Source organism: Falco cherrug, chromosome 13 (assembly GCF_023634085.1).
Source record: "Falco cherrug isolate bFalChe1 chromosome 13, bFalChe1.pri, whole genome shotgun sequence".
NCBI classification, from domain to species: domain Eukaryota; kingdom Metazoa; phylum Chordata; class Aves; order Falconiformes; family Falconidae; genus Falco; species Falco cherrug.
The window spans coordinates 29,620,245-29,642,561 of NC_073709.1; the positions used below are offsets into that span (position 1 = coordinate 29,620,245).

Here is a 22,317-nt window from a genome sequence, read left to right on the forward strand (position 1 = left end):
TCTTGACCTGAGATCTCATTACTTAAATTTATTTTGAGAAAAAGGGCAGAGAACTCAAGGAAAGAGCAAGGATAGACTATACCCAGGTTTGCTTTGTGCATGCACAGCACTGAACAGGCCTATGGAGAAACAACCACTTTGTTCTTCACCTTGTTCTTCTTTGACCTTCCCAGCACTCTTCATACTTGGGGGCTTGCTGCACTTCCCATCCACGGCCATTTCCTCATGCTCCATTTTCACCTCCGCACCCCAAGGTGAAAGCGCATGGAGAGACACAAGCTCCTGAAAGTCCTTGCTAGAGGACTTCACATCCTGAAGAAACTCCTCCGAGACCACACGGACCTTGGCCTCCTTCACTTCTTCCATCTTCTTGCTCATTTTCTCCACATCCTCTGCAGAGACAGGGTAGGAAACAAAGGAAAAAAACATCAGTGAGGTTTCAGACTTTAGCCCCTCCCTCTGGGCATGATTCAGGGTTCTGTAACACTTTGTGGAAACACAATTCCACCACATTTTAGATTGACCTTTGCAGGGGAAAATCCCCATCAGCTCAAAGCTGCAGCTTGCGCTAGAGCAGGAACACTCCCGTTTTATGCGGCTGGTCCAGCTCTCCCCTTCCCAGAGCTGGGCCTGTTCCAGTCCCCCTTGGACCTCCTGGCAGGTGGGAGCAGATCCACCTCAGCATCCAGTTTGCACTTCAACTCCAACAGGGAGCGAAAGCAGACCTAAAGTTGCCAGCAGAGAACAACTGCCCTCAGGCACCCACAGTCACTCTGCAGCTTCTCCAAGGCAAGCGTGGACGCAGCCCCAGCACCTGTCATCCCCACAAGGGTGGCCTGTGCACCACCGTGGTCTGCATACAGACCCAACAGAGCATCACTGCCCAACCCACAGGGTTAACTTGCTAGGTAAGTAAAACTCAAACAGCACCCATCTGTCTTTACTTTTCCAAGTGCACTAAGGCCACCTGCACACACAAAACACTCCCCCTAATCCAAACACTGATCCCCAGACAGCTCCAAGGACACGTGTCCTCTGTAATCTGCTCAGCTACCAGTAACAAAGGCACAGCTGCTCACTCTGTGTGCTGATGCACAGGGTGGCCTTGTTAGCTGTTGTTGTCATCTTTCCTCCCAGGTCCTCCACAATGCCTTTCACCTCCTCCTTGTTCTTTGACAGCTTTCCAAGAACCAGGATCTTCATGTTGGTCAGCGGTTTGTCTAGGGGTTAGGAAGTAACACAGTGTGTCAGCAACAGGCACAGGGCCCCCCAGACAAATAACAAGCACAAAGGGACAGCATCTCAGTAAAATCAGCCCAACTGGCAGGGAGACAAGGGTCCAAGCAGGTCTGACCCGTGTTACACAAGTGGGAGGAAGCTTCCCCTTCACCTAGGAAAGGCACCAAAGCTCAGCACCAGCCAACAAACAGAAGTGATGGAAGACAGCAAAGATGGATATGTAGGCACATTCATTTGCCTGGTTTTGTTTATTTTTTTTCCAACTAAAATTAAAAAAGAAAAATCAGTCTGCTTCAGCACTGTGCTACTTCAGGCTGTGCTCTGCTTCCCTCTTCTTTTGATGCCTGGACAGCATGGCAGAAACTCACTGTAACATGAAAGCTCCTGCCTCTTCAAAAGGAAGTCTGTTTTTGAGGGGCTGTAGAAAGGATTGCCTCTCAAGCAACAGTGTTACTACATTACAGTACATTTGAGTCTTCACCTTGCAGACAGTACAAGGTTGTATCTGATGAAAACCCCATAACAAGTCAGGAGCAAACTGGCACCCATCTGATGTTCCATCACATGATCGTGTTAACACCTTGCAATGCAAGCGGCTCCAAGACATGGCAAGTGTCTAAGAGCGCATCTGCACTGCTGAAGATACATGCTATTAACTCTGGCTGGCCAGTTGAGGGTGGTGTTTCCTCTTCTCCCCCCAGCTCGGAGTAGCTAGGCTGCTAGCAAACAAGGTAACCCGACTCTGGTCTAACTTTTGAGTTTACTTTCAGGGCACACTGGGGCTGGAATCAACTTGCCAATCAGAACCAAGGTCTTCATTGCTAAATTAACACGACCTGGCTAAAACTGTGCAGAATTACAACCTTTTCACCAAGTAACAATAAACCCCTGCTACCAAAACTATGGCCAGGGCTAAAAAAGGCTGAGTAAGAAAGAAAGTATAACTCTTTGTGGACAGGCTGTATCACTAAAGCATGCAACTCACTCCAACAGCCAGCCCAATCTTTTGCCAGTTTGCGGATGGGAGACAATATATCTGTTTTGCATAAGGGCAGTCAGCGTCAGTGATTGGTAAAGCCAAATCCCATTGGAGGATTATAAAAAAAACAACCACCTATTGCTCTTAAAAACCCAACACAACGTGGAATATCTGGCATTATGGAGGTCCCTGGATGTTCCCCAAGAAATGGAGCAAGAAGGTATTTTACAGCAGGTCTCTCCTGGGACACATTTTCCAACATCAGCCTTTAAGTTTCTGATTCATTGCAAACACCTCCTCACCATCAGCAAATACATATTATACCAAATGATTTGTTAGAAAACAACCAGGACCTCAATACCATGTCCCCAGACAACCCACCATATCAGTGTCTACCCGCACTAGGAAGATAAAGCATGTAAGACTCTGCTACACTGCGTTGTACCAGCAGAGCTCTGCCTGTTCGGGGTGGCACGTTTATCTGGCTGGGAATGGCATTATGCACCACCCTGACCTCCACTGACCCATGCCCAGCCAGCCGCTTACCTCTGGGGGCGGACACAGTCTCTGCCAAAGGAGCAGATGCGGAGGGAGGAGGCACAGAGTTCACAGGTGCAGCATCTGGAGGGAATACCCTGTCCTGCTTCTTACACTTAAATTTCTTCAGGTACGGAATTTCCCGGAACTCCTGTAGGGTGTTAAGCATAAGCAGAATTTAAAACCAACAAATCTTATAATAAGATTTAAAGGCTAAACTGCGTGCTGGCCAGATGTTAGCATTTACTGCAGGTCTTGAAAAGGATTTCCAAGACATTCACATCAAGGGAGGCAAATATCCACTTTACTGACAGGGAAAACCAAACTAGAAGAGGGTAAACGATGGATTTCAAATCAAAACAGCAACATCTCTTTCAGTTTAGTGTTACTGGAAAAAATATGACTCAGTTATGCGTTAGCTGCCTACCCCTGGAGGGATGTAGTTGTGACAGGACTTCCCCACTGTGACACCTGCTCAGCACTGCAGCACACTCTGGCATCCAACACTGACTGCTGCTTATTCAGTCCCCTTCCAAGAGGTAACATCAGTTAAGAAACATGCTTGAGATCATCAAATTCGCAGTAAACACCCACCTTTGGGATTACCCAGTCTTTCCTGTTGGGCGTCTGCGTTTTAGCAACACACTTGGTCCAGGCAGTAATATCCCCAGAACAGTAATATGCGTCGCTCTTGAACACAAACTGCCCCTTACACTCCTCGCAGGGAAGCAGAGCTCCAAATGCCATTCCATCTGCTACTCGGTCCAAAATCTAAAGCAACGAAGAATACAAAACAGGTCATGGCAGAAGGAGGCTGGAAACCCACACACTACACTACATTGGGCTGCACAAGGAAAGAACTGCCAGGCTGCTGGCACGCAGATGCTCCCAGCGCTTGTCATGCAAACATGACACATAAACCAAGACTCTTACCAGCACCGAGTGATTTATGATGCCTCAAAGACAAGACATGAAGCTTCCCTGGTCATACCATGTCTGCTCACACCCTCTCCTAGACTCAGCATTCAGGAGAGCATACCTACCACACAGCACCTGACCAGGCAGCCGTGCCAGAACAGCCAAGGAGGAGACCAGCTATGGCATCTGAGCACATGAGTAGGTAGCTGGGAATGCAGGCTCAGACAAATCCTGGTTTTCCTGCCTAGAGAGTATTTCTTGACCATTTTGAGTCTAGACACTTCCCACATCCCAGCCCACACTCCTTACAGTCTTAATAAATACAAATACTTGAAGCGATGTGTGGCTCCAAAAGAGAGAAGACTTTCACAAATTACACAGACTGAAAACTGACTGTTTTTAGAAAAGATACCAGGAAAGAATTTGTGCAGATTTTGCTTCTTTTTGCATAATTTAGCAGTTGAGGGAGGCAATGTGAAGTGCCATAAGTAACCCACTCGAAGAGCCAGCAACAGAAAAAACCCCACCAAAAACATGGACCAGTTTGGGCGTAGCAGAATAAAGGCACGTCACTGAAACCAAGGCGCCCAGTTCAGCATCACACACCACCATACAGCCCTTCACAAGCAAGCGTAACAGCAGTATCATCAGAATCCTGGGACAAAAAAAGACCGGGCTTTGCACTGAATTCCCTTCTGAAGCGTTACGTTAGAAATATGCTTCAGACTTGTGGACCTTGCAGCGATACTGGCTCAGGTCAACTTCACCAATTCAGAGACCCAGCACACATGCAAAGCAACTACAGGCAGACTCACAGCATTCTCCCCGGAAGGGACCTCCTGCTTGTTGGCGATTAGCAGCTCTTTCAGGTCGTTAGTGGAGCACAACTTCCTCAGCTCATCCTTGATGCCCCAGATCAGCTCTGTCTGCTCCTGTTGACAAAACCCAGCAGCTTAGCTACTTGCAGTCAATTGCTTTTTGAGAACAGTCCTGAAACTGCAGCATATGAACAAGGTTTTAGCAAGCCCGTGGTGAGGGCGAGATGAACATCACGAACCAGTAGTTTTACCAAAAGGGTCACACATTTTATCTGAAAAAGGAGAACAGGTCTTTAAAGCCACATGCTCCAGCTTTCAGTATGAACGCATGAGCACATCGCAGCTTCAGCGAAGTTTCTCTTCTCAAGATTACACGTGGAAGGACATCCCTATGGGATTCTGTATAAAGCAAGGCTTCTCCATCATGTATATGTAAAGAAAGGCCACAGAGTAACCTTTACAGCACTATCCCAAACAAGAAGGTACAAGCAATACCAACAAGACAGCCAGCATTTAGGTAGAGTGACACCTGTGTTTCTATCACACTTCTACCCTTAGTAAGCTCTCAACAAACTTTGCAAATATCACCTAACTAGCTGACACCAACAAGCAGGCCTTGCATTAAAGCAAAAAATCAGAAATGCTTATCTGTTCAGTTCATCTTTTAAGCTACCTAAGCGTAAAGAGGAATTTCTACCAGATCAGTCACCTGCAACAGCGTGGAGGAACCTGCACATTCTTTTTGGCCTTTCTACAAATGATTGGACAGCAAAGTAGCATCCTAAAATATCTCAAGATAATTTAGTTTCTGAATGTTATTCACTGACTACAGTAAAAAATGCAGTCTACTCTGGAAAAACTGGTTGTCTGTGTTAAATGGTTTAATTTTCAGTTAACAATCATGCTTGATAAAATGCTGTTAAAAAAAATAGTATCAGTGAACCCAAAGTTAACCCTGATCCATCTAGAACATCTGCACCGCAGCAGTAAAACCTTGATGTCTTAGCTAAGTTTTATTGAAAATTAAGGCACTGCCACACAACAAAAAAGAAAAACTTTTGTTCAGAAGTAGACAGACCATCTTCTACAGCTCCATTACGATTTCAAACACCAAAAGCAGCTTGCTAATTTTTTCCTTCGAAAGTACCTATGCCAAACTTTCAATAAATACGAAATTCTTGATGCTCTATTCTGAATTCTTCCCACAATACTCAAAAAAGTGAAAGGTAGAAGGCTGTGATCTATCACACTTTGTACCCAAGAACTGAACACAGCTCCCCAGAGAGTGAAAAAAAGATATGATTTATCATTAATCTATTCTGCACTTTACCTCTGTTTAATTTTTATAATGAGTCATTTATCGGTTTCCAAGCTCTTCTGCAACAGTACTTGGGCTCAGAGCTTCAGCCACCACAGCCAGATGATACAGGAAGGACCACAGAACCAGCCTCCCCAAGAGAAGGCGTTTAACCGAATCTATTTAAATCCAGTAAGCACAAGCTCGAGAGAACTTCCTTCCCATTTTTCAGGAGAGAGCAGCAGGGTGAACTGCCTCAGGGACAGGGTGGGCACCTCCTGTGCCAGGTCCGGGCTGTGCTGCAGCTCTGCTTTGTCTGGGCATGAGGTACAACCCCTCTCTAGGTGCCACAGCTCTTCAGTTAGTGCCCGACATGGCACTCTTCTAACAAAGCAGTTTTTAGGGTGTGATAAACTAAAACTCACCTTCAGCTGTTTTTCCTGCTTTGATTCTTTCTCTTTTTCTTTTTTCTGTTTCTTTTTTGCAGTCACATTTCCATCTACCTCTTCTCCTTTTCTCTTTCTATTAGAGAAAACCAAAACAAAACGTACACATGAAAGGAAGTTATTTAAATGCCTGTCCAACAGTTACCAGAGCTCGGTTTACTGACGGCCGGTATCTGCAGAGGCTTGAATATCCTCAGTTTTGGCAGGCAAGCCCATTTTTCAGATTCCTCAGTGCTAGATTGTAGACATGTGCTTGGCTGTGCAACGTGAGCTGCCTCAATCAGGTCAGGTACACTTACAGCTTATCCACAGGGTAACTGGACGGTGTGGCAAGGGAGCACATGAAATACTGCAACATTTTCCGGCACATTCATCTACACCTGTATTAGCTGCACCAAAGGCATACCTAAGAATCACTGAATACAAGCACACCCCTCCAGTCTGAGGAGGTGTAGCATTGCAGGTTGAAGGACTACAGCATCTTTCAGCTGAATCAACAGCTTGATTTTTCAGCTTAGACAGTCTGTATTGAAATAAAGGACAGCAAACACGCTAACTCTAATAAGCTAACACACTGGGAAACCAGGTATTTCCCTGCTAGATTCTCTTCAGACTGGAATTAAGTCAGGTCTCTGAAGTCAGACAGGAGGGAGTTTTGACTTGCAAAGTGCTCCGAGGCTGACAGCGGTTTTGTGATGTACTACTGTGCAGTTATGTGTGAAGAAATTTATCGTTATTAGATGGGGCCTTAGAGCTGTGCAGGGAGAAGTTATAGAAGACACTGCTCAAGAGTGGAAAGAAGAGGAAGCCAAATGAAAACTGAGGGATTTTTGGCAGACTTCAGAACGACAAGAGACCTCAGAGGAAGATCATTTATGTTTCCAGAGTCATGTCACCTCCTTGTCTGGCTTCAAAATACATTAGTATCAGTAAATCAAATCAGTGTGTGCTCTCCCCATAAGGACATAAAGGGAAATTTTGTCCCAGTTGAGGCCGGATGGGCCTGCAGTTTGAGGCAGTGCATGAACACAGCTTGGATCTCACACCTCATTTTGACAGAGCTGCTGTTGTTTTGAAACGTCAGCCAGGTTTCTTTTTTAAGAAATCATCTGTCTTAACTTTATAAGCTGTGGCTGATGGTTAAGCTATAAAGCTGACATTCTCGATTGCTCTCCTACTTACAATTTTAAACACCTCACTTTCTAGTACTCTGCTACTGTTAAGACTAACCTTGTGTGACAGCTTATGAGCTATAAAGCTGCAGGAAAATATCAAAAGGTACTCTTCTTCTAAAGACTCACACACAAGACACCTGTAAGCTCTAGTAACTGTCCTGGCCCCTAAAATTGGGCCAAGTTCTCATTTTATTTGCAGTGGCCACCACTAGCCCCTCTGACCAACCCATGATTCAGGGCACTCTGCCAGTCTTTAAGGGGGCTGGTTTTGCAGAAGAGGTCGTCTTTCAGCTGCCCCCTTGCAAGGTCCCATCAGTCGAGCTGGGGCTATGCTATAAGGTGCGCTGCCTCAGGGGGAACAGCCGCACCGCACTATCAGCAACGCGCAACAACGGCTTAGCTCGCATTTCTGGCTTAGCTCGCATTTCTGGCTTAGCTCGCATTTCTTGAGAAAATCTCCATACTGCGTTCTAAATCAGGCAAGCAGGAAGCAATGCGGCAGGACTGGATACAGCACACACAGAGCTGTGCCTTTGAATGTCCCCAAGCCAAACAAGTCCCCCTCTCTCCTCCCCAGCTGCACTCCCTGCAAGGGGCAAGACCAGAGTATTCACTGAGCCCCACATGAGGATAATGGCTTTTGTAAGTTTTAAGAGAGTCATGGGTACAACCACAATCTTGGAAAAGCCTATCAGGTTAAGTACAAGTGCTCTGCTGCACCTTCCCAAGCCAGAGGGCTTAATAATGTAAGTGCTTAGGATGGGTGCCCAAACACTGTGTATCTGCAATGCCTCTCCCTTGGCAGGCTGACAGGTGGGCTGCCTCCAGCAAGCCAGCGCTCCCTCCTGTGCCGTAACTTGTCTCCAAGAGGAGGAAAGCCAGCACACCAACCGCTGGAAGGCTATCACCCTGCTGAGAGGCCCTATGACCCAGGGAAAGCATCCAAATTCCAAAAGGGACTTACACTTTTGGCAGCTTCTCCTTGGAGCCAAGGGGACAGCGGATTGCTCTCCTGGACGGAGCGATTACTGTACCTGTTCCAGCCACTTGAACAAGCCGCAGAGCGGGAGGGATCATCCTGATTGCAGAGAGGCATAAAGCTGCCAGTCACCACCACCCTCTTGCCCCTGGCTATCCCAAGGGCTTAAAGCAAATGCTCATTTTATACAGCCTGGAGAACGGAATGGCAAAGCTGAATCCATCTTACATCTTCCCAAACCAGCAAATTCTAGAACAATCGACAAAATACACACTCACCGACATACATGTTAATTTTACTTTCCGTCCTTGGGACCAAACACTACGCGTTGCTAACAGCAGCTGGCTGCTGCTGCGTACACCCTTTCTCCTGCTGGGGATGGGACAGTCTTCCTGCATTCAAGAGGCAGGGCCCAACCACTTGCTTAGCAGCCAACGCAAACCACTCCTCACCTCCATGAAGGATACACAACTACAGGATTACAACTTTCATGAAGATGAAGAGGGAGGTGAACTGTCCCACTCTAGCCTGGCCCTTCCTTACCATCTACTCTCCATTTTTTCACATTCCCCTCCCAACAATGAAAATGAAGGGTGGGAAGGACAGTCATGACAACCCTGGATAAAGCAAGCAGCCTACGTAGGGAGGAGCCTACTCCTCTTTTCTCCTCCTCCCTGTAAAGCACCCCAGATTGTTGCTGACCTGAGTACTTATCCTCTGCCTCAGGCAACCTCTACGCTTAATCTGGAGCTGCATGACACCTCCAGAATTATGCTTTGCTCCTGTCCTGGGCAGCAATTCTACCCAAACAAGTGAGGCAGAAAATGCAGGGAAGTATTACAGCTCTGAGCAGGAGGGCAAAACACATGCCACTGAAGACACGCAGTCAAAGGGAGCTCGCAAGCTGCCGCTGCGTTTCCTACATCAGTACATGAGCACTCCTTCCACAGAGAAACTGCTGGGAAGGATACAAAATCCTTCTTCCCCAGGCCTGCAAAGTGCTGGTGCTCAGGCATGAGAGCCAGTAGCCCAGGGGAGGGTCAGCACGTCTCACCTGGAGCTGACTGAGAAAAGGAGCCAGGATCCTTGCAGGAAACCTTCCCATTTTTGCCCTTCAAAGGGAAGGGGTGTCCCAACCTATTCTTGGGAGCCCTACTCGGCACCTCATTTCCCCCATCTGCAAGAGCCACATCACACTGCAGCCCTTACAGAACCTGAGAGGGCAGTCCCAAAGCCTGAGCTCCTCCTTGAATATGGGCCAGGCACGCACAAGCAGCCCGCGAATCTGGATACATCCCATCTGACTTGCAGAGACATCCGAGTCCCAACATAATCTGGACACAGCACAATTTGGAATATCTTTAAAGATCACTTTGAGAATCTCACCTACAGCAGATACTGTAACATCATTTCTGTGAGATGCTGTAATTTCTGTCATCAATTTCTGTTACCTGATTGAATGCACAAGATGAATTATCAGAGGTAACTACATCTCATTCAAGCTTCTGGGGTGTTTTTAGTTTGGCTTCTCCAGAACTTTTGTGCTTTTGTGGCAGAAAATCACCAGGTGGGAAGCACACCACACCCCTCCACTCAGTCTGTTTACACTCTCACTCATTCAGTTTGATAGACAACTGTTTTTCCAATTGACCCTTAATATCCGTGGCTCAAGCACACGGCCCAAGCAGAAGAAAGGTAGTGAAGCGTTAAAGGCAGACAGCACCTTCAGGGTTGAGGTGCCTGTCCATGCAGTCCTTCGAAAGCAGGAAAGATGAGATCTCCTGCTGCTTTTCTGGCACCAGGTTGTGGTTCACGTTACCCTGCATCACCAGTTCAAGCTTTTTTCCACTGCAGTTCTAGGCTTTTATTTACACAGTGACTTGGCAAACGACTCTGTAGCCTATCTTTACAAAGCCTTCATATTTTGCATAGCATCCCAGAAGCGGCCCAGAAAAGCAGAGTCAGGGCAGACAAGAGAAACACTTACACAGTCAAATCTCTAGAGCTTTGCGGAAGACATAGGAGAAAACTACAAATAACCCTATTAAACTCACATGCTGTTCTAGGACAAAGCAGAACAGGCACCTCAGCACAAAAAGTAAAGGACTACTTGAAAAGCTGCAAGCACATTAAAACACTGTACTTCTACTTACATCCTGCAACACACACAGAGGTAAAATGTCTGCATGAAAAGACAGCAGGCTGCTGAGTAGATGCAGACAGCTCATCTTAGCCAAGTGAGGCGAACAGCACAGAATCTGACAGGGCTCCAGCAGAAGCACCTGCTCCTGGGGTACTGTGGGTCCCTCCCCACAGCACCCACACCACTGCTGAATGCTTCTGGAGCAACTACTTGCCAATGAAGAATAAAGCATTGAAGTTGCAGCCTGCTAAGAACACGTAGATCAGTTTATGCACGCTCCGCTGTTACCTATGGCCAAGGATGACATTCACATACATGCAAGGCTCTGAACAGTACACACCATGCCCATAGGCCACACATCTGGAGGACCAATACTAACAAAGACTGCACAGATTTGACATGGCTGCAGCTTCTCAGAACCCAGCGTCAGTCTCACTGCACAGTTTCAAGGTGAACCCTCGCAAAAGTAAAGCTGAATTCAGTCAACAAGCTACATGGAAAAGCCCAATGTTTTACAATGACAAGATCCGACTTGTACGACCCAGAAACACCTTGTGTTCCTTCCTCCATGAGGACAATGCAACACTGGCTTGTGTTATGAAGCATGACTTTAGGCAAGTCACTTCAAGAACAAATAACAAAAGCCTTCATTAAACAGAGAAAGATTGACCAAAGCTAGCAAGTCACCTGGAAGTGCTTCTCTGTCAGTACAAGATCTGCCAAGAGCCTCCACTAAAAATTTCCAGGCAAGGCAATGAAATTTCAGGCAAACTATAAAAGATTTAGCAAACAAAAGCATCCAAGTGTAAGCACTACGCAGCCAATAAACACCATTATCAGATTCAGTGCCTATCACAGATCAGCAACTCATAGATTATAACAGATGTCAAGTCAATTCTCTAACAAGTGGTTAGAGCAGAGAAACCATCACTGATAACAGCAACACACTAGGAGGTGCAGAGCTGAGTATCCATTTGTATTAAGTATGCATCGTTTTATGGCTGAAAGCCCTACATCAGTCCTCCAAGTCACAGCTGCTGGTCTCTGCATTTTCTCAAGGCAGTCACAAGGGGCAAGTGGACTGCACGCTCCCAGGGACAAGGAATTTGTCTGTTGTCGTCTGCCTAAGGTCACAGGAAGAACCAAATCCTCCTATTAACAGTATTCTTTTAACAGAGCCAACAACATCCCAAAACATTTACCATGGAAGTATCTGACAGCAAGCACTGGCTCCTCTAGACAACGCAATTTCTTACATTGCCGACATACCCTTCACTCTTGGTAGCTGGGAGCTGCTTCTTCAGAGTTTCTTTATCTTCAGCTTTCAATATGCTGAAGCCCAGGAGCTGAGTGGCTCCATATGCTGGGAGGAAGCCCAGCTCCGCTCGGCGGCTCACAAAGCAGTCCGGGTGGTACCAGTTATCTATCATTCCCAGCTGCGGCTTTTCAGGATGCACCATCTTCTTGGAAATCCGGATCTGGCCCTAAGGTAGATTGAAGTGACACAAGAGCAACTGTTAAGTCATTCTAGGAGGAGCAGGATGTTAACAAGTTACCAACATGATGCTTCCTAAACACCTGTAAAATAGCAACAGATCCTCTAGCAAAGCCTGCAACTTTTGTTTGAGTCCCTTCACTGCACTTCCTCTGCTTTCTTCAATATTTTTTCTAGGTTGGAAAAAAACCCAGCTTCTTAGGTAATGTTCTGTTCAAAAAACAGTCAAAACAGGTAATCCTGTAGCCTTTACTCCAACTCCCAGTAAGCTCGAACAACCAAAACTAACATGACCAAACCCCATACAGACAACTGAAAAAATTAACTTTATGTCCCTACCACTCAAGCATCTCTGCTAGCATGATCTCACCCCATCTTATTACAAATTACTTCCCAGATGCCCAAAAAGTAGTTGTTTTAGGTGCTTTTAGACTGCAATACTTCATGTTCCAACAAGGAAATGTCTACACAACAGTCACCAATGTTCCTGCAGATACAAGCATACCAGCACTGGTGTTTGGCCCTTGCCAGCTTTACCCAACTGGCAGGTCTATCCACATCTATCAGAGGCTCACAACCTCATTTGCCAACTGGCTTTAAATGCAGAGCACCAAGACACGTTCATCTACAGGGCTGCATTGTTAATTAGCTGCACCACTGTTTCTGTCTGCTTTCATGGAGTTAATATGGATGCATGGCACACAGAGCTGGCCTGGCTGAGGAGGAAGAAGAGGCCAACACTCCCGCAGTGCTGCAACAAGCAGGAAAAGCTGCAGTTAGTGGTGGCTCTCTTGCCACAGACATGCTGGCGAGCGGTGTTCCAGCCTGCTCTAAGACCCAAGTGAAAGGAAGCATCAGCAGGTTTGAAGCCCAGGCTACAATGCCTGAGGGATGCCTTTACTGTCAGCTGTCCAGGACGCAGCTGTTCCTCAGACACAGAAATGCAGCCCTGCAAGTGCTTTCCATATGCAGGACATAGAAACCAATTTTTAAAGGCACTGTTTGAATTGGAAATGGTGGGAGAGAATACAAGAGAGAGAGAGAACAAAGGAAAGCTTTCTACCTTTTCTATTTTCTGTTCACAGCCTTTGCAAGTACTTCTGTTAGACTTGGCATATTCTGCAGCAAAGTCATTTAGGCTCTTGTCAGGCTTGCCACCTCCTTCCTGTTCTCCTCCTTTTCCTGGAGTACAAAGCAAATACAGAGTTTGGCTTTTAAAAGCATTCCCTTATTTCTTATTCTCTGCCCCAGCAACTCATCTGCTGAGAATATGACCACAGAGCAAGACAAGCAGTCCATGCTCAAAAGCACTTTTAAAATAAAGAGCTCCATAAACAGCCAAGAAACAGTTTTATGGGACCACTTATTTCATGATTTTAAAATACTTTCAAATGTGCACAGAACTGACCCTTTCTACTTCTTTCCTGAAAGTAGTGTGAAGTGCAATCTACCTGAAGACCTGACTGTAACAGGGGTCACAAAGAGCTCTGCTTCAAAGCAGAACTCCTCTTCCCAACTGCCAGTTTCCTTTTATTTCTTTTGTTACTACATTTCAACAGACAAACAATAATCTAAAACTGCCCAGCATCACCACCAGTGGTGAGTTTAGTCTGATCTGTACTTAGACCCTTCCCACTTGCTCCTCAACTCACTTGCTCATCGTGTAACAATTCCAAAGAGCCACCATAACCATACGTTGCAGTGAAGGTACCATTAAAACAACATATTACAACAGCATTTGTTAAAGAACAAAATACACCTATCATGATAACAAGAAATATTTGGCAACACATCTGCCACCTGACTTGTCTTTTTCCCTTGTTGATTTAACACGCTGGATCATACTGCCAGCATCCTAGCCCTGGAGTACCGAGATGCCACAAGGAATCCTTCTGACATCACTTGCTGAAGGGACACAGCAAAAAAATAACCACAACAATAGCTTGAGAAGAGGGAGCACGGTTGCAGCTGGAGCTCCAAACACCAGAAGACCTCTGCTTACCTCCTCCAGGGCCGCCAGTTTCAATGGCTTTTTTGATTTTCTCCTGATCTTCCCACCGCAGCTCAGGGAAGCCATCAATGTCTGCATGGGACACAATTCGAGCCCGCTTCCAGAAGCAGCTGTAGTGGTGCCAGTGAGGGACTTTGCCATCAAACATGGGTGACTAGGAAGAAAGCACATTAGGCCAAGATGAAGTGACTCAGACAGAATCAAGGGGAAAAAAAAACCCAGGATGAAACAGAGTACCTGGGTAAACACGAGTAATTTCTTTTTTTTAAATTAAGAGATGGATACTATTTAGGACAAAGTCTAAGAAGAAAATCTGATATGACAGATGAGCTGCTGGAGATAGCTCCCAAAGGGAATAGATGTGGAAGGAGCATTTGCCTAGCTTAACCAGTTCATCTCCTCACTGCTTAGCTTGTTTTACTCAAAACAGAAAGGTCACAGCCTCAGCGTGGCTGTATCAACCCTGAGCAGACAAGGAGAGGTTTATTCTCTATGAGAATCAGACCATCTGCAGGCATGAGCAAAGCAAAACAGAGGTTGTGGAAAGAGCAACACGAGTAACAGCACATGGCTCATCTGCTACAAACTCCTTTGAGACTGCTGCAGCGCAAGAGGCTGGCTTTGCTCTGCAGGACCTCCAAGTGCAACGCACAATCCCTTTGAGAGATGCCTCTCAAGCAAAACATCCATGCCCTCCTGGGTAGCGCATCACCAGGCACAAGACGACTGTGGTCTGAAGAGATTCCTCAGGAGACTGCAGGAGGCAGAAGCAAAATTTAAGAGAAACATCAGAGCCCAAGAAAGTCAGAACAGAAGCATCACCCACGTCCTCCCCAAAGCGCAGCTCCTGTGTGCCCTGCCACACCAGCCTCATCGTGGAAGTGCTCCACTCATTTATGACTCAGACACATTAAGTACCAACCTGGCATCATTCCAGTTACCTATCAGATAAAATAAGTGTATAGTGGTTTGGCTCCAAGAAATGCATGCAAACAACCGCTGTGCTAATAATAGTCAGTATCGTATAATTATTACTACTGACGATACAGAACTAATGACCTAGGAAACCGTTCTACATATTCACCCACCAACAGGAGGGAGATCTCCAAGCTGAAAACAGCAGCAGAAAGTTTCTCACATGAGCAGGAAGGCAGAGGAAAGGGCTTTAAAGACCACAGCGTGGGACTAGGAGAGCTGGGAGCCCCAGTTACAGCTAACCATCAACCAAAAGTGTAAGAGAACATTTATATTTCCAGCTGGACTCATCCCACAAGCCAGGATTTGGATTGCCCAGTTACCCTCACAGCAACCACAGCCACACAGAAGCCACCCCGGGGTTGCTCACAACATGTCTGGAAGTCATACACAGCTCTGGCACTGGAAGCTGGTCACCCCTGAGCTCTGGGCTCGTGTTTGGAGTTTTCCTGGAGGACTCCTCATGGCTCCGTCCCTAACACAAAGGCTTTGGGGGCACAAGGCACTGGGGTGCATGGAAGGGGGCAGAGCTGGCTCAGTCTTTAAGACAACCATGCAAGCAGTGAGTTAAGATCTCCGCTACATGCGGTTGTGCACCTGGAACATTACTTCCCTCTGTGTGGGAAACACAACCTCCAGGCAAGCTAGACCTTGTTTACACAACTTCTCTCAGTTCACCTATCTCTAGAGCACAGTTTCCTAAACAAACTATGGAGAGACTCACTTGCTTTCACATCGCACATGCAAATAACAGAAACCACTCAGTTCTACCTGGAAGCAAAAGTCAAAGCCATGCTGGTGCTACAGAGCCTGGGTGTCCACCCAGTGCTAAACATCGAGCATTGCATTGTCATTCAGAGCTCTTCACTTGAAGAACCATAACAAAAGGGCGGATTTAGTTTAAAAGGCACCCAGCTAAGGACTTGCTCCAGGCCTCCTTTTAATTTCTTCTGCATAATTTGCAAAAGACCTTGGTGCACAGAATGCAATGCAGAGCAGAGACTGCTCTGCAAGGGATTTCCCCAAGAGGAAACAAGAGGCCTGGGTGCTCAGGTGAAATTCAGACCTTTTTTGGGGGGATGCTCAGCTGCAGGGTATGAAAAGCACTCTGCTGGCACAAAAACTGGCAGTGAGGAGGGGGAGCCCTTTGCAGAAGACTGCAAATATAAGAGGTTGTGGGGAAAAAAAATAAAACTACAAGCATTTGGTGAAAGACCAGAAGTTTTGGGGAGATGGTTGGCTCAAAGGCAGTGGTTCCGTGAAGGATGCCGTGATCCCAGCTGTTCCCCTCCCAACCCTACAAAACCAAAGACAGTCCCTGAACTAAGTAAGGCACGCTGCAGTCCCACAGGCCCCCGTGCTGGGGGAAGGCCAACCCGCCCCACACCAGCTTCAGCTGCTGGGGAAGGCAGGAAGGGGTAACGGACGTGAGGGAACCGGAGAAGCAGCAGCCGGAGCTGGGTGGGGGGAAGGAAAACAGGCACCTCCAGAGAGCTGCCGAGGGCAGCAGGAGAAACAAAAGAGAAAGGCAACGGGAACACGTGCGAGCACACGCCAGCTTGGCCTGCACAGTTAAGCATCCTTCCTATGGGACGGAGGCTCCGGGGAGCAAAAGCAGAGGCAGTTATTTCCTTTCCACGGCACCAGCGCCTGTCTCCAGCCCTGCCCCGGCAGCCAGGCACCCCCTGCGGGGAGCCGAGCCCCGCGGCAGCCCGGGCGAGGGGCGGCTGCAGGCGCAGCCTCTCCCAAGGGCACGGCCGCCAGGGACTGCTCCTCAGGCGGCTGGGAGCCACAGCACCCATCTGCAGAGCTTTGCTCTAGCGTTCACACCCCACGTCCTTGCCAGCTTTCCATAAATAAACACATATGCATTTGTTTATCTTACGCGAGACACAGCGAGGCACATCCAGTCCAGCCCGCTGCCCATCCGCACCACCCGCACGATGCAGGTGCCTTTCCATCTCTCCTGCTAGAGGCTGGTTGAAGGCCCACAGCCTGGGAAGAAGACAGCTCTTCCCACCCCGAGCAAAGCCTCCGCTCCACCTGTCCTGCCTGCAGCCAGCCCCGTTCCCTCCCCACCCTCCCACTGCAGGGCAGGGTCCCACGCCGGCCACCGCGGCGGTGGGGTCTGTGCGCCCCCCGCCCTCCAAGGGCCCTTCCCTTCCCTCTGAAAGGAACCCGAGCAAGCCTCGACCCCAAAACGCAAATAATTTGAGGCCAGCTAAGAGCAAAACATGCCTCCGCCATCAGTTCAGCTCCGTGTCGCGCCCGCAGCGGGCAGCCAGCTCCGAGACCCCCAGCTGCCGCAGCGTGCCGCCCGCGGGGGGGCGGCGGGGAAACCGCTGGGCTGGCCGCGGCCCCCAGCGCCTCTCGGGGCTCGGATTTTCTGTCTCGTATGCAAAGCAGGCACCAAACGGAGATTCCCCTGCCCCGCCGCAAGACACCCCAGGTGACAGACACTTGCCAGGGTACAGACACGCCGAGCCACCAAGCTCGCCCCCCCCGCTGCCCCGCTCCCTGCCCGCCATGACAACAAAGAGCCTCTGTGCGCGCCCCCGGGCCGCCCCCTCCGCTAAGGCGCTTGGCGGTGAACTTTGCACCGTCTCGCCTCCGCACGCCTGTACAGCCCGACGGCGCCGGCCCCCGCGGGGAGCAGCGCCCACCCGGCCGCCCCGCAGTGGGGCGGGAGACCGGGGGCGGCCCGAAGAGCTGCGGGCTGGGGCGCTCCGGGCGCCGGCGCTGCTGCACAGACCGTAGGGAGCGGCAGGCGAAAGCGCCGCTGCTAAAAATAGGCTGCGCTCGCCCCCGAGGCGGCGGAGAGACGCACGGCCGAGGAGCTCCGGCCCGCCGCGGCGGGCACAGGGAGCGGAGCCCCGTCCCGGCCCCGCCGCCGCGGAGCCGAGCGGCCAGCCCGCCCCGCTGCCAGCCTGGGCCCAGCCACGCGGTACCTGCACCATGAGGGCCAGGCGCAGCGAGTCCTTGGCGATGCTCTCGCCGCACTTCTTGCAGGAGGCGCGGCCGCTCTTGGCATACTCCGCCCGGTACAGCTTCTCCGCCGGCTCCGCCATCGCTGCCACCGCCGCCGCGGAGACACCCCGCGCCGCGCACCCACCACTCCGCGCTCCCCCCGCCACCGCCCGCGGGAGAGCTAGCCGAGCGCCGAGCGCCCACCCCCGTCTCAGCGGCCGGCCGGATCTGCCGCTCGGGCATCGATTCGGCACGCCTGGCGGCGGCTGGAACGTTCCGGTTTGGTACGGTGTATCAATGGGGGGCGGCGCGCGGCGGCGGATCACGTGGTGGCGGTGCGCCCGGCCCCGCGCGCTCCCTCGGCTCCCCGCCCCCGTCCCCGCTCCCGCGGCGGCCCGGGCGGGGAGGGGTCGCCGGTTCCCGGCCCGCACCGAGGACAGGCTGTGTCCCCCCCCGGAAAGCCCTCGGGAGAAGGCAGCCGGCGGCTCCCGGTGCCTCTGCTGCAGCAGCGCTGGTCTGAGCCCATCCCGTCCCGCTGCAGGGGCGGCCGCGCACCGGGGAATAGGGCCTTCGGTTAAACGCGGAGCGCAGCCGGCCCCGGGCCCGGCCCGCAGCGCCCCGGCAGCTGCCGCGGAGGGGCGTAAATCCCCCCCGGGACACGCAGCGCCCGGCGTTCTGCCCCGGCAGGTGGGCCCCGGGAGCCGGCCCCGGGGGCACCCACCCGGTCCGCCGGTGGGCAGGGACGGGGTCCCTGTGTCCCCGTGTCCCGCCGCGCTGGTGCCGCTGCTCCCCGGGTGGCGCCTGCTGCAGAAAGGGCGGGGGGGACCTGTGCCTGGCAGCTGTCCCTCAGGTCAGCTCGCCCCCAGGCTCGGGATAATAGCACGGAGGCTGAAGAAAGCAAAAAAGAGCAATTCGACTAATCAGATCCTGGCTTTTTTCTCCTACAGGAGGTAGTATCCTCTAGGATCAGCAGAGGGCATTGGTTCTGTAGCTTCACTGGAGAAAGGAAGAGAGCACCGAAGTTATTCCGAACCCTTGCTAAGTATTTGTCATTAGTTTTATAGTGATTCTCGAATTGGGGTCCCACTAAAGCTGGATGTTCAGTCCCGGGTGGGCTTGGGACACTCACAGGTGTCGGTTGGAGCTGCATGCCGGCATCTCGGCAAACCTGTACGGGCTGGGATGTTACCACACCTCTCGTCTGGTACTCTTTCCATCTCTCAGGCTGTCACACATTTGCTATAAAGCTACGCAGCGTTTCCCTTTACAGTGAGCCCTCCAAGAGCCTACAGACTCCCGGTGTGCCAGGGATGAAAGGCTGCGCCCTGAATACATCAGTCCAGATTTGGGGAAGGAGGAATAAAAAAACCATCTCCCTAAAAGCACTAGATGGTGCTGCGTACACACGGCTCCGTACTGATGCTCAATACAGTGTGGTCTTGGCTCCTAATTACTTCTTACAGGAGTTCTTGAATCAGACATGAGTGGTTCAGAGGCAGATCAGTGCAACACTAGAGAAAACCGAAAGATACCCCCACCCCCCTGCACCCTGAGAGCTCATCTAGATGGTCTGACCAGGAGCTGGAGATGGTTGCACCCCTCACTGCCTGACGTGTCTGCTAGGGGTTTTGCCCAATTTGAAGGTGAACAGCAGTGAAGTGTGGCGTTGCATTCACCCATTTCAACAAACCTACTGCCACCCTGCTCCAACTAAGGTTTTCCAAGAGAAAAGCAGATTACACACAAACGAGGGTTGAGTTGCAAGACTTGTCCCGAGTCAAGTCAATGGCCTGTTTAACTTTGATCCTGCCTCTCCCAGTGACTGTCTGCCAGGAGCTGACATAAGAAAGGCCGAGCAAGCAGTACTTGCTCTCCCAAACATTTTCCAGCCTCCCGAGATTTGTGGCTTAGGGATTTCCTGCATGCCATCATCCTGGGGGGAATTTTTATTCCAAGAATTTTTCCAGTTTCTCTGAAAATACTCTTTTGTTTATATGGTATTTATTTATAGGTTTTGAGCAAAAGAGAAAGGGCTTCTTCTTAGTATTTCATCCAGCTGGGGCCATTTTCACTTCTAAGCAAAGGCTGCCCTGTGTAAATAGCAAAGCACTGCTCCATAGCCTGCAGCCTAGGGACCGGCACAGGATCTGTAAGACATCAAGTAGTAGTCTACAGAAGCATACACAGACATTCACAGGCATGCAAGCGTGAAAGCGAGCAAAGAAAGTGAATTAACAAATGGCTGTTTAAAGTTTACCCTATTTTTTTTTTCAGTTGTGAATGCAAATCACGAATTAATACTGTACAAAATGGTGTTGAGTGAATTTTCCTTTTTGAAATGCATAGGTGTTCCTTCTGTATGAATGAGCTCAAACATGCTGCTTGGAAGGACCAAGCTCAAAGCTCTGGGTGCTTTGCCTTTTCAACCTTACTTTGAAAATTTGTACAGGAGTTTGTATGATTATAACCAGTGTAAGTCTTGCTTTGAAATGGGAATGTCTGTACAAAAATAATTACATTGTTATGATTCTTTTTACTGCAATGTAATTTCCTCGGTAGGCAAACTGTCATCTTGATTTGTGGTTGTGAGAGTTGCCAAATCACATTAATCCCTTTCATGAATCCATTGATCTCAACGGATCTGCCTCACTCTGCATCTTTGTTTCCCAGGTGTGACATGTGGATCACAACACATCCCTTCCCCTCTTCCTTCTGCCTCTGCAGTGGGTGGCCAGTGAGTTAGTGCTCATGCAGGCCCCTCAGTAGCACAAACAGTGCTGAGGATGCTGTTTTGTTATGAAACAGAGAATGCTCTGGCAGCAGCTGTGAGAAGTGGCATCTGCAAGGCCAGTTTCCTGGGGGACCATCCCTTTAAGTAAATCTGGTATTTCAAGAGCCCTGGTATTTGGCTGCTGGGTTTTTCCACAGGCTGCAGCAGGAGCAGGGGCAGTTAAAGAGGGAAAGCTTTTTATGATCCCATGCAGGCTGTCTACCTCCCTTTCTAATAATAATCCCATCTCAGTGGACTGCTGACTTTTGAGATCCTGTTGGACGACAGGTGCTGCACAGACATGTGAGACCAATGGTTTGGTTTTCCTCTCTGTTACCAGAGCAGAAATCATGGATTACGGTACCAGGATGCTTAGAGATAAGGTTTGTTTATCTCCAAATACTGATGCTGAGATGCCAGACTGGTTGCTGGTGCTTGCCAGGAAAAACATGTATCACACATGCGACCATGGCTCCCATAGCTTGCTGTGCTATGGACAGGAGCGTAGGTGAGGAAGGGGGTATAATTCAAGGGTCTAATTTGCAGGTTTCCCCATAATGTTAGGACATTTGGTATTTTTCTCAAAGACTCTATTTCTGGAGTCATGTGATTATATAGGAATCTCACTTATCTTTAGGATGCCCCCAGTAATTTTTGATCTCTAGAGGCAAATCCCAAGAAAACAGCAAAGAAGAAAAGAGCAACCCAAGAAACGCCAGCTCTGACAGTTGTGTCTCATGATGTGAAACTCAATGCCAAGCATTCAGGTGCCTGGCTTGTGACTTCAGGGCACCACAGAGAATTGTCTTTTCTTTTCCGGGCCATTTTGCATTAGATTCCTCTGAAAGCCAGAGGGAAGCAGGTCAAACTCCTGGTAGCAGGAAGCCATAAGATATCTCTTCAGTGTCACAGGACCAAATGCTTCCCCTCACATTGTGCTGACGGTACCCTGAGCACTAAATCTTACAGACTGTGTTGCTTTGGGCTCCATTTCTAACACATACTTGAGATACCTTCCTATAAGATTTCTACCCAGCTAAGCATCTCAGAAAGGGTGAGAAAATGTTGGACATACATAGGGAACATTATTGCTTATCACTTGTAGGGAGGAGAGTCAGAACTGTTCTTGCTCAAGTCTGGATTGTTGCTGGGGGAGGTTTTATATTATTTGATGTTTGATATTGGACAGCTCCAAGAGTTTTGCAAGAAAAACCTGTTCACTGCTGGGTTATCCTGTCCATATTGATTATCCACTTATTTCATGCCACTGCACATAATCAGTATGGCTGGTATCACTGTTTGCATTTAGGCAATGGGCTACAGGCAACTACTGCTGTGGCTCAGCTGTGCCTTCCTTGCTTATGTAAACGATCATCTCACCAAAACCAGTAAGACTATGCCAATGGGAAAGGGATACAAGATCATGTATCCCACATCTAACTGGGTGTCGTATTGTCTTTTCTTTCCATTGAAGAAAATCAGAGTGCTTACCTTCCTGTCTGAGGGTTCCAAAACCTGTTTTGAATAGCTTAATAACCTCCTATGGCTCCCCTCTCCTGGATGATAAT

General features: G+C 49.1%; 1 protein-coding gene across 2 annotated transcripts in view; it reads right to left on the reverse strand.

Annotated features, from left to right (window-relative positions):
- PARP1 (poly(ADP-ribose) polymerase 1) overlaps positions 1 to 22,317 on the reverse strand; it is a 65,274-nt gene that overhangs the window by 15,527 nt on the left and 27,430 nt on the right. Inside the window, exons 1-10 of one of the 2 annotated variants that reach the window (XM_055725806.1) lie at positions 17,961 to 18,151; positions 14,029 to 14,191; positions 13,090 to 13,208; positions 11,801 to 12,015; positions 6,214 to 6,310; positions 4,489 to 4,605; positions 3,350 to 3,526; positions 2,765 to 2,906; positions 1,080 to 1,220; positions 150 to 392 (exon numbers count right to left, since the gene is read on the reverse strand). In XM_055725806.1, coding sequence (XP_055581781.1) covers positions 150 to 392; positions 1,080 to 1,220; positions 2,765 to 2,906; positions 3,350 to 3,526; positions 4,489 to 4,605; positions 6,214 to 6,310; positions 11,801 to 12,015; positions 13,090 to 13,208; positions 14,029 to 14,191; positions 17,961 to 18,080 — 1,534 coding nt within the window. In that variant the 5' untranslated portion in view covers positions 18,081 to 18,151. Of the gene's footprint in view, positions 1 to 149; positions 393 to 1,079; positions 1,221 to 2,764; positions 2,907 to 3,349; positions 3,527 to 4,488; positions 4,606 to 6,213; positions 6,311 to 11,800; positions 12,016 to 13,089; positions 13,209 to 14,028; positions 14,192 to 17,960; positions 18,152 to 22,317 lie in introns of those variants that run through there. The other variant, XM_055725807.1, reaches the window with a different exon arrangement.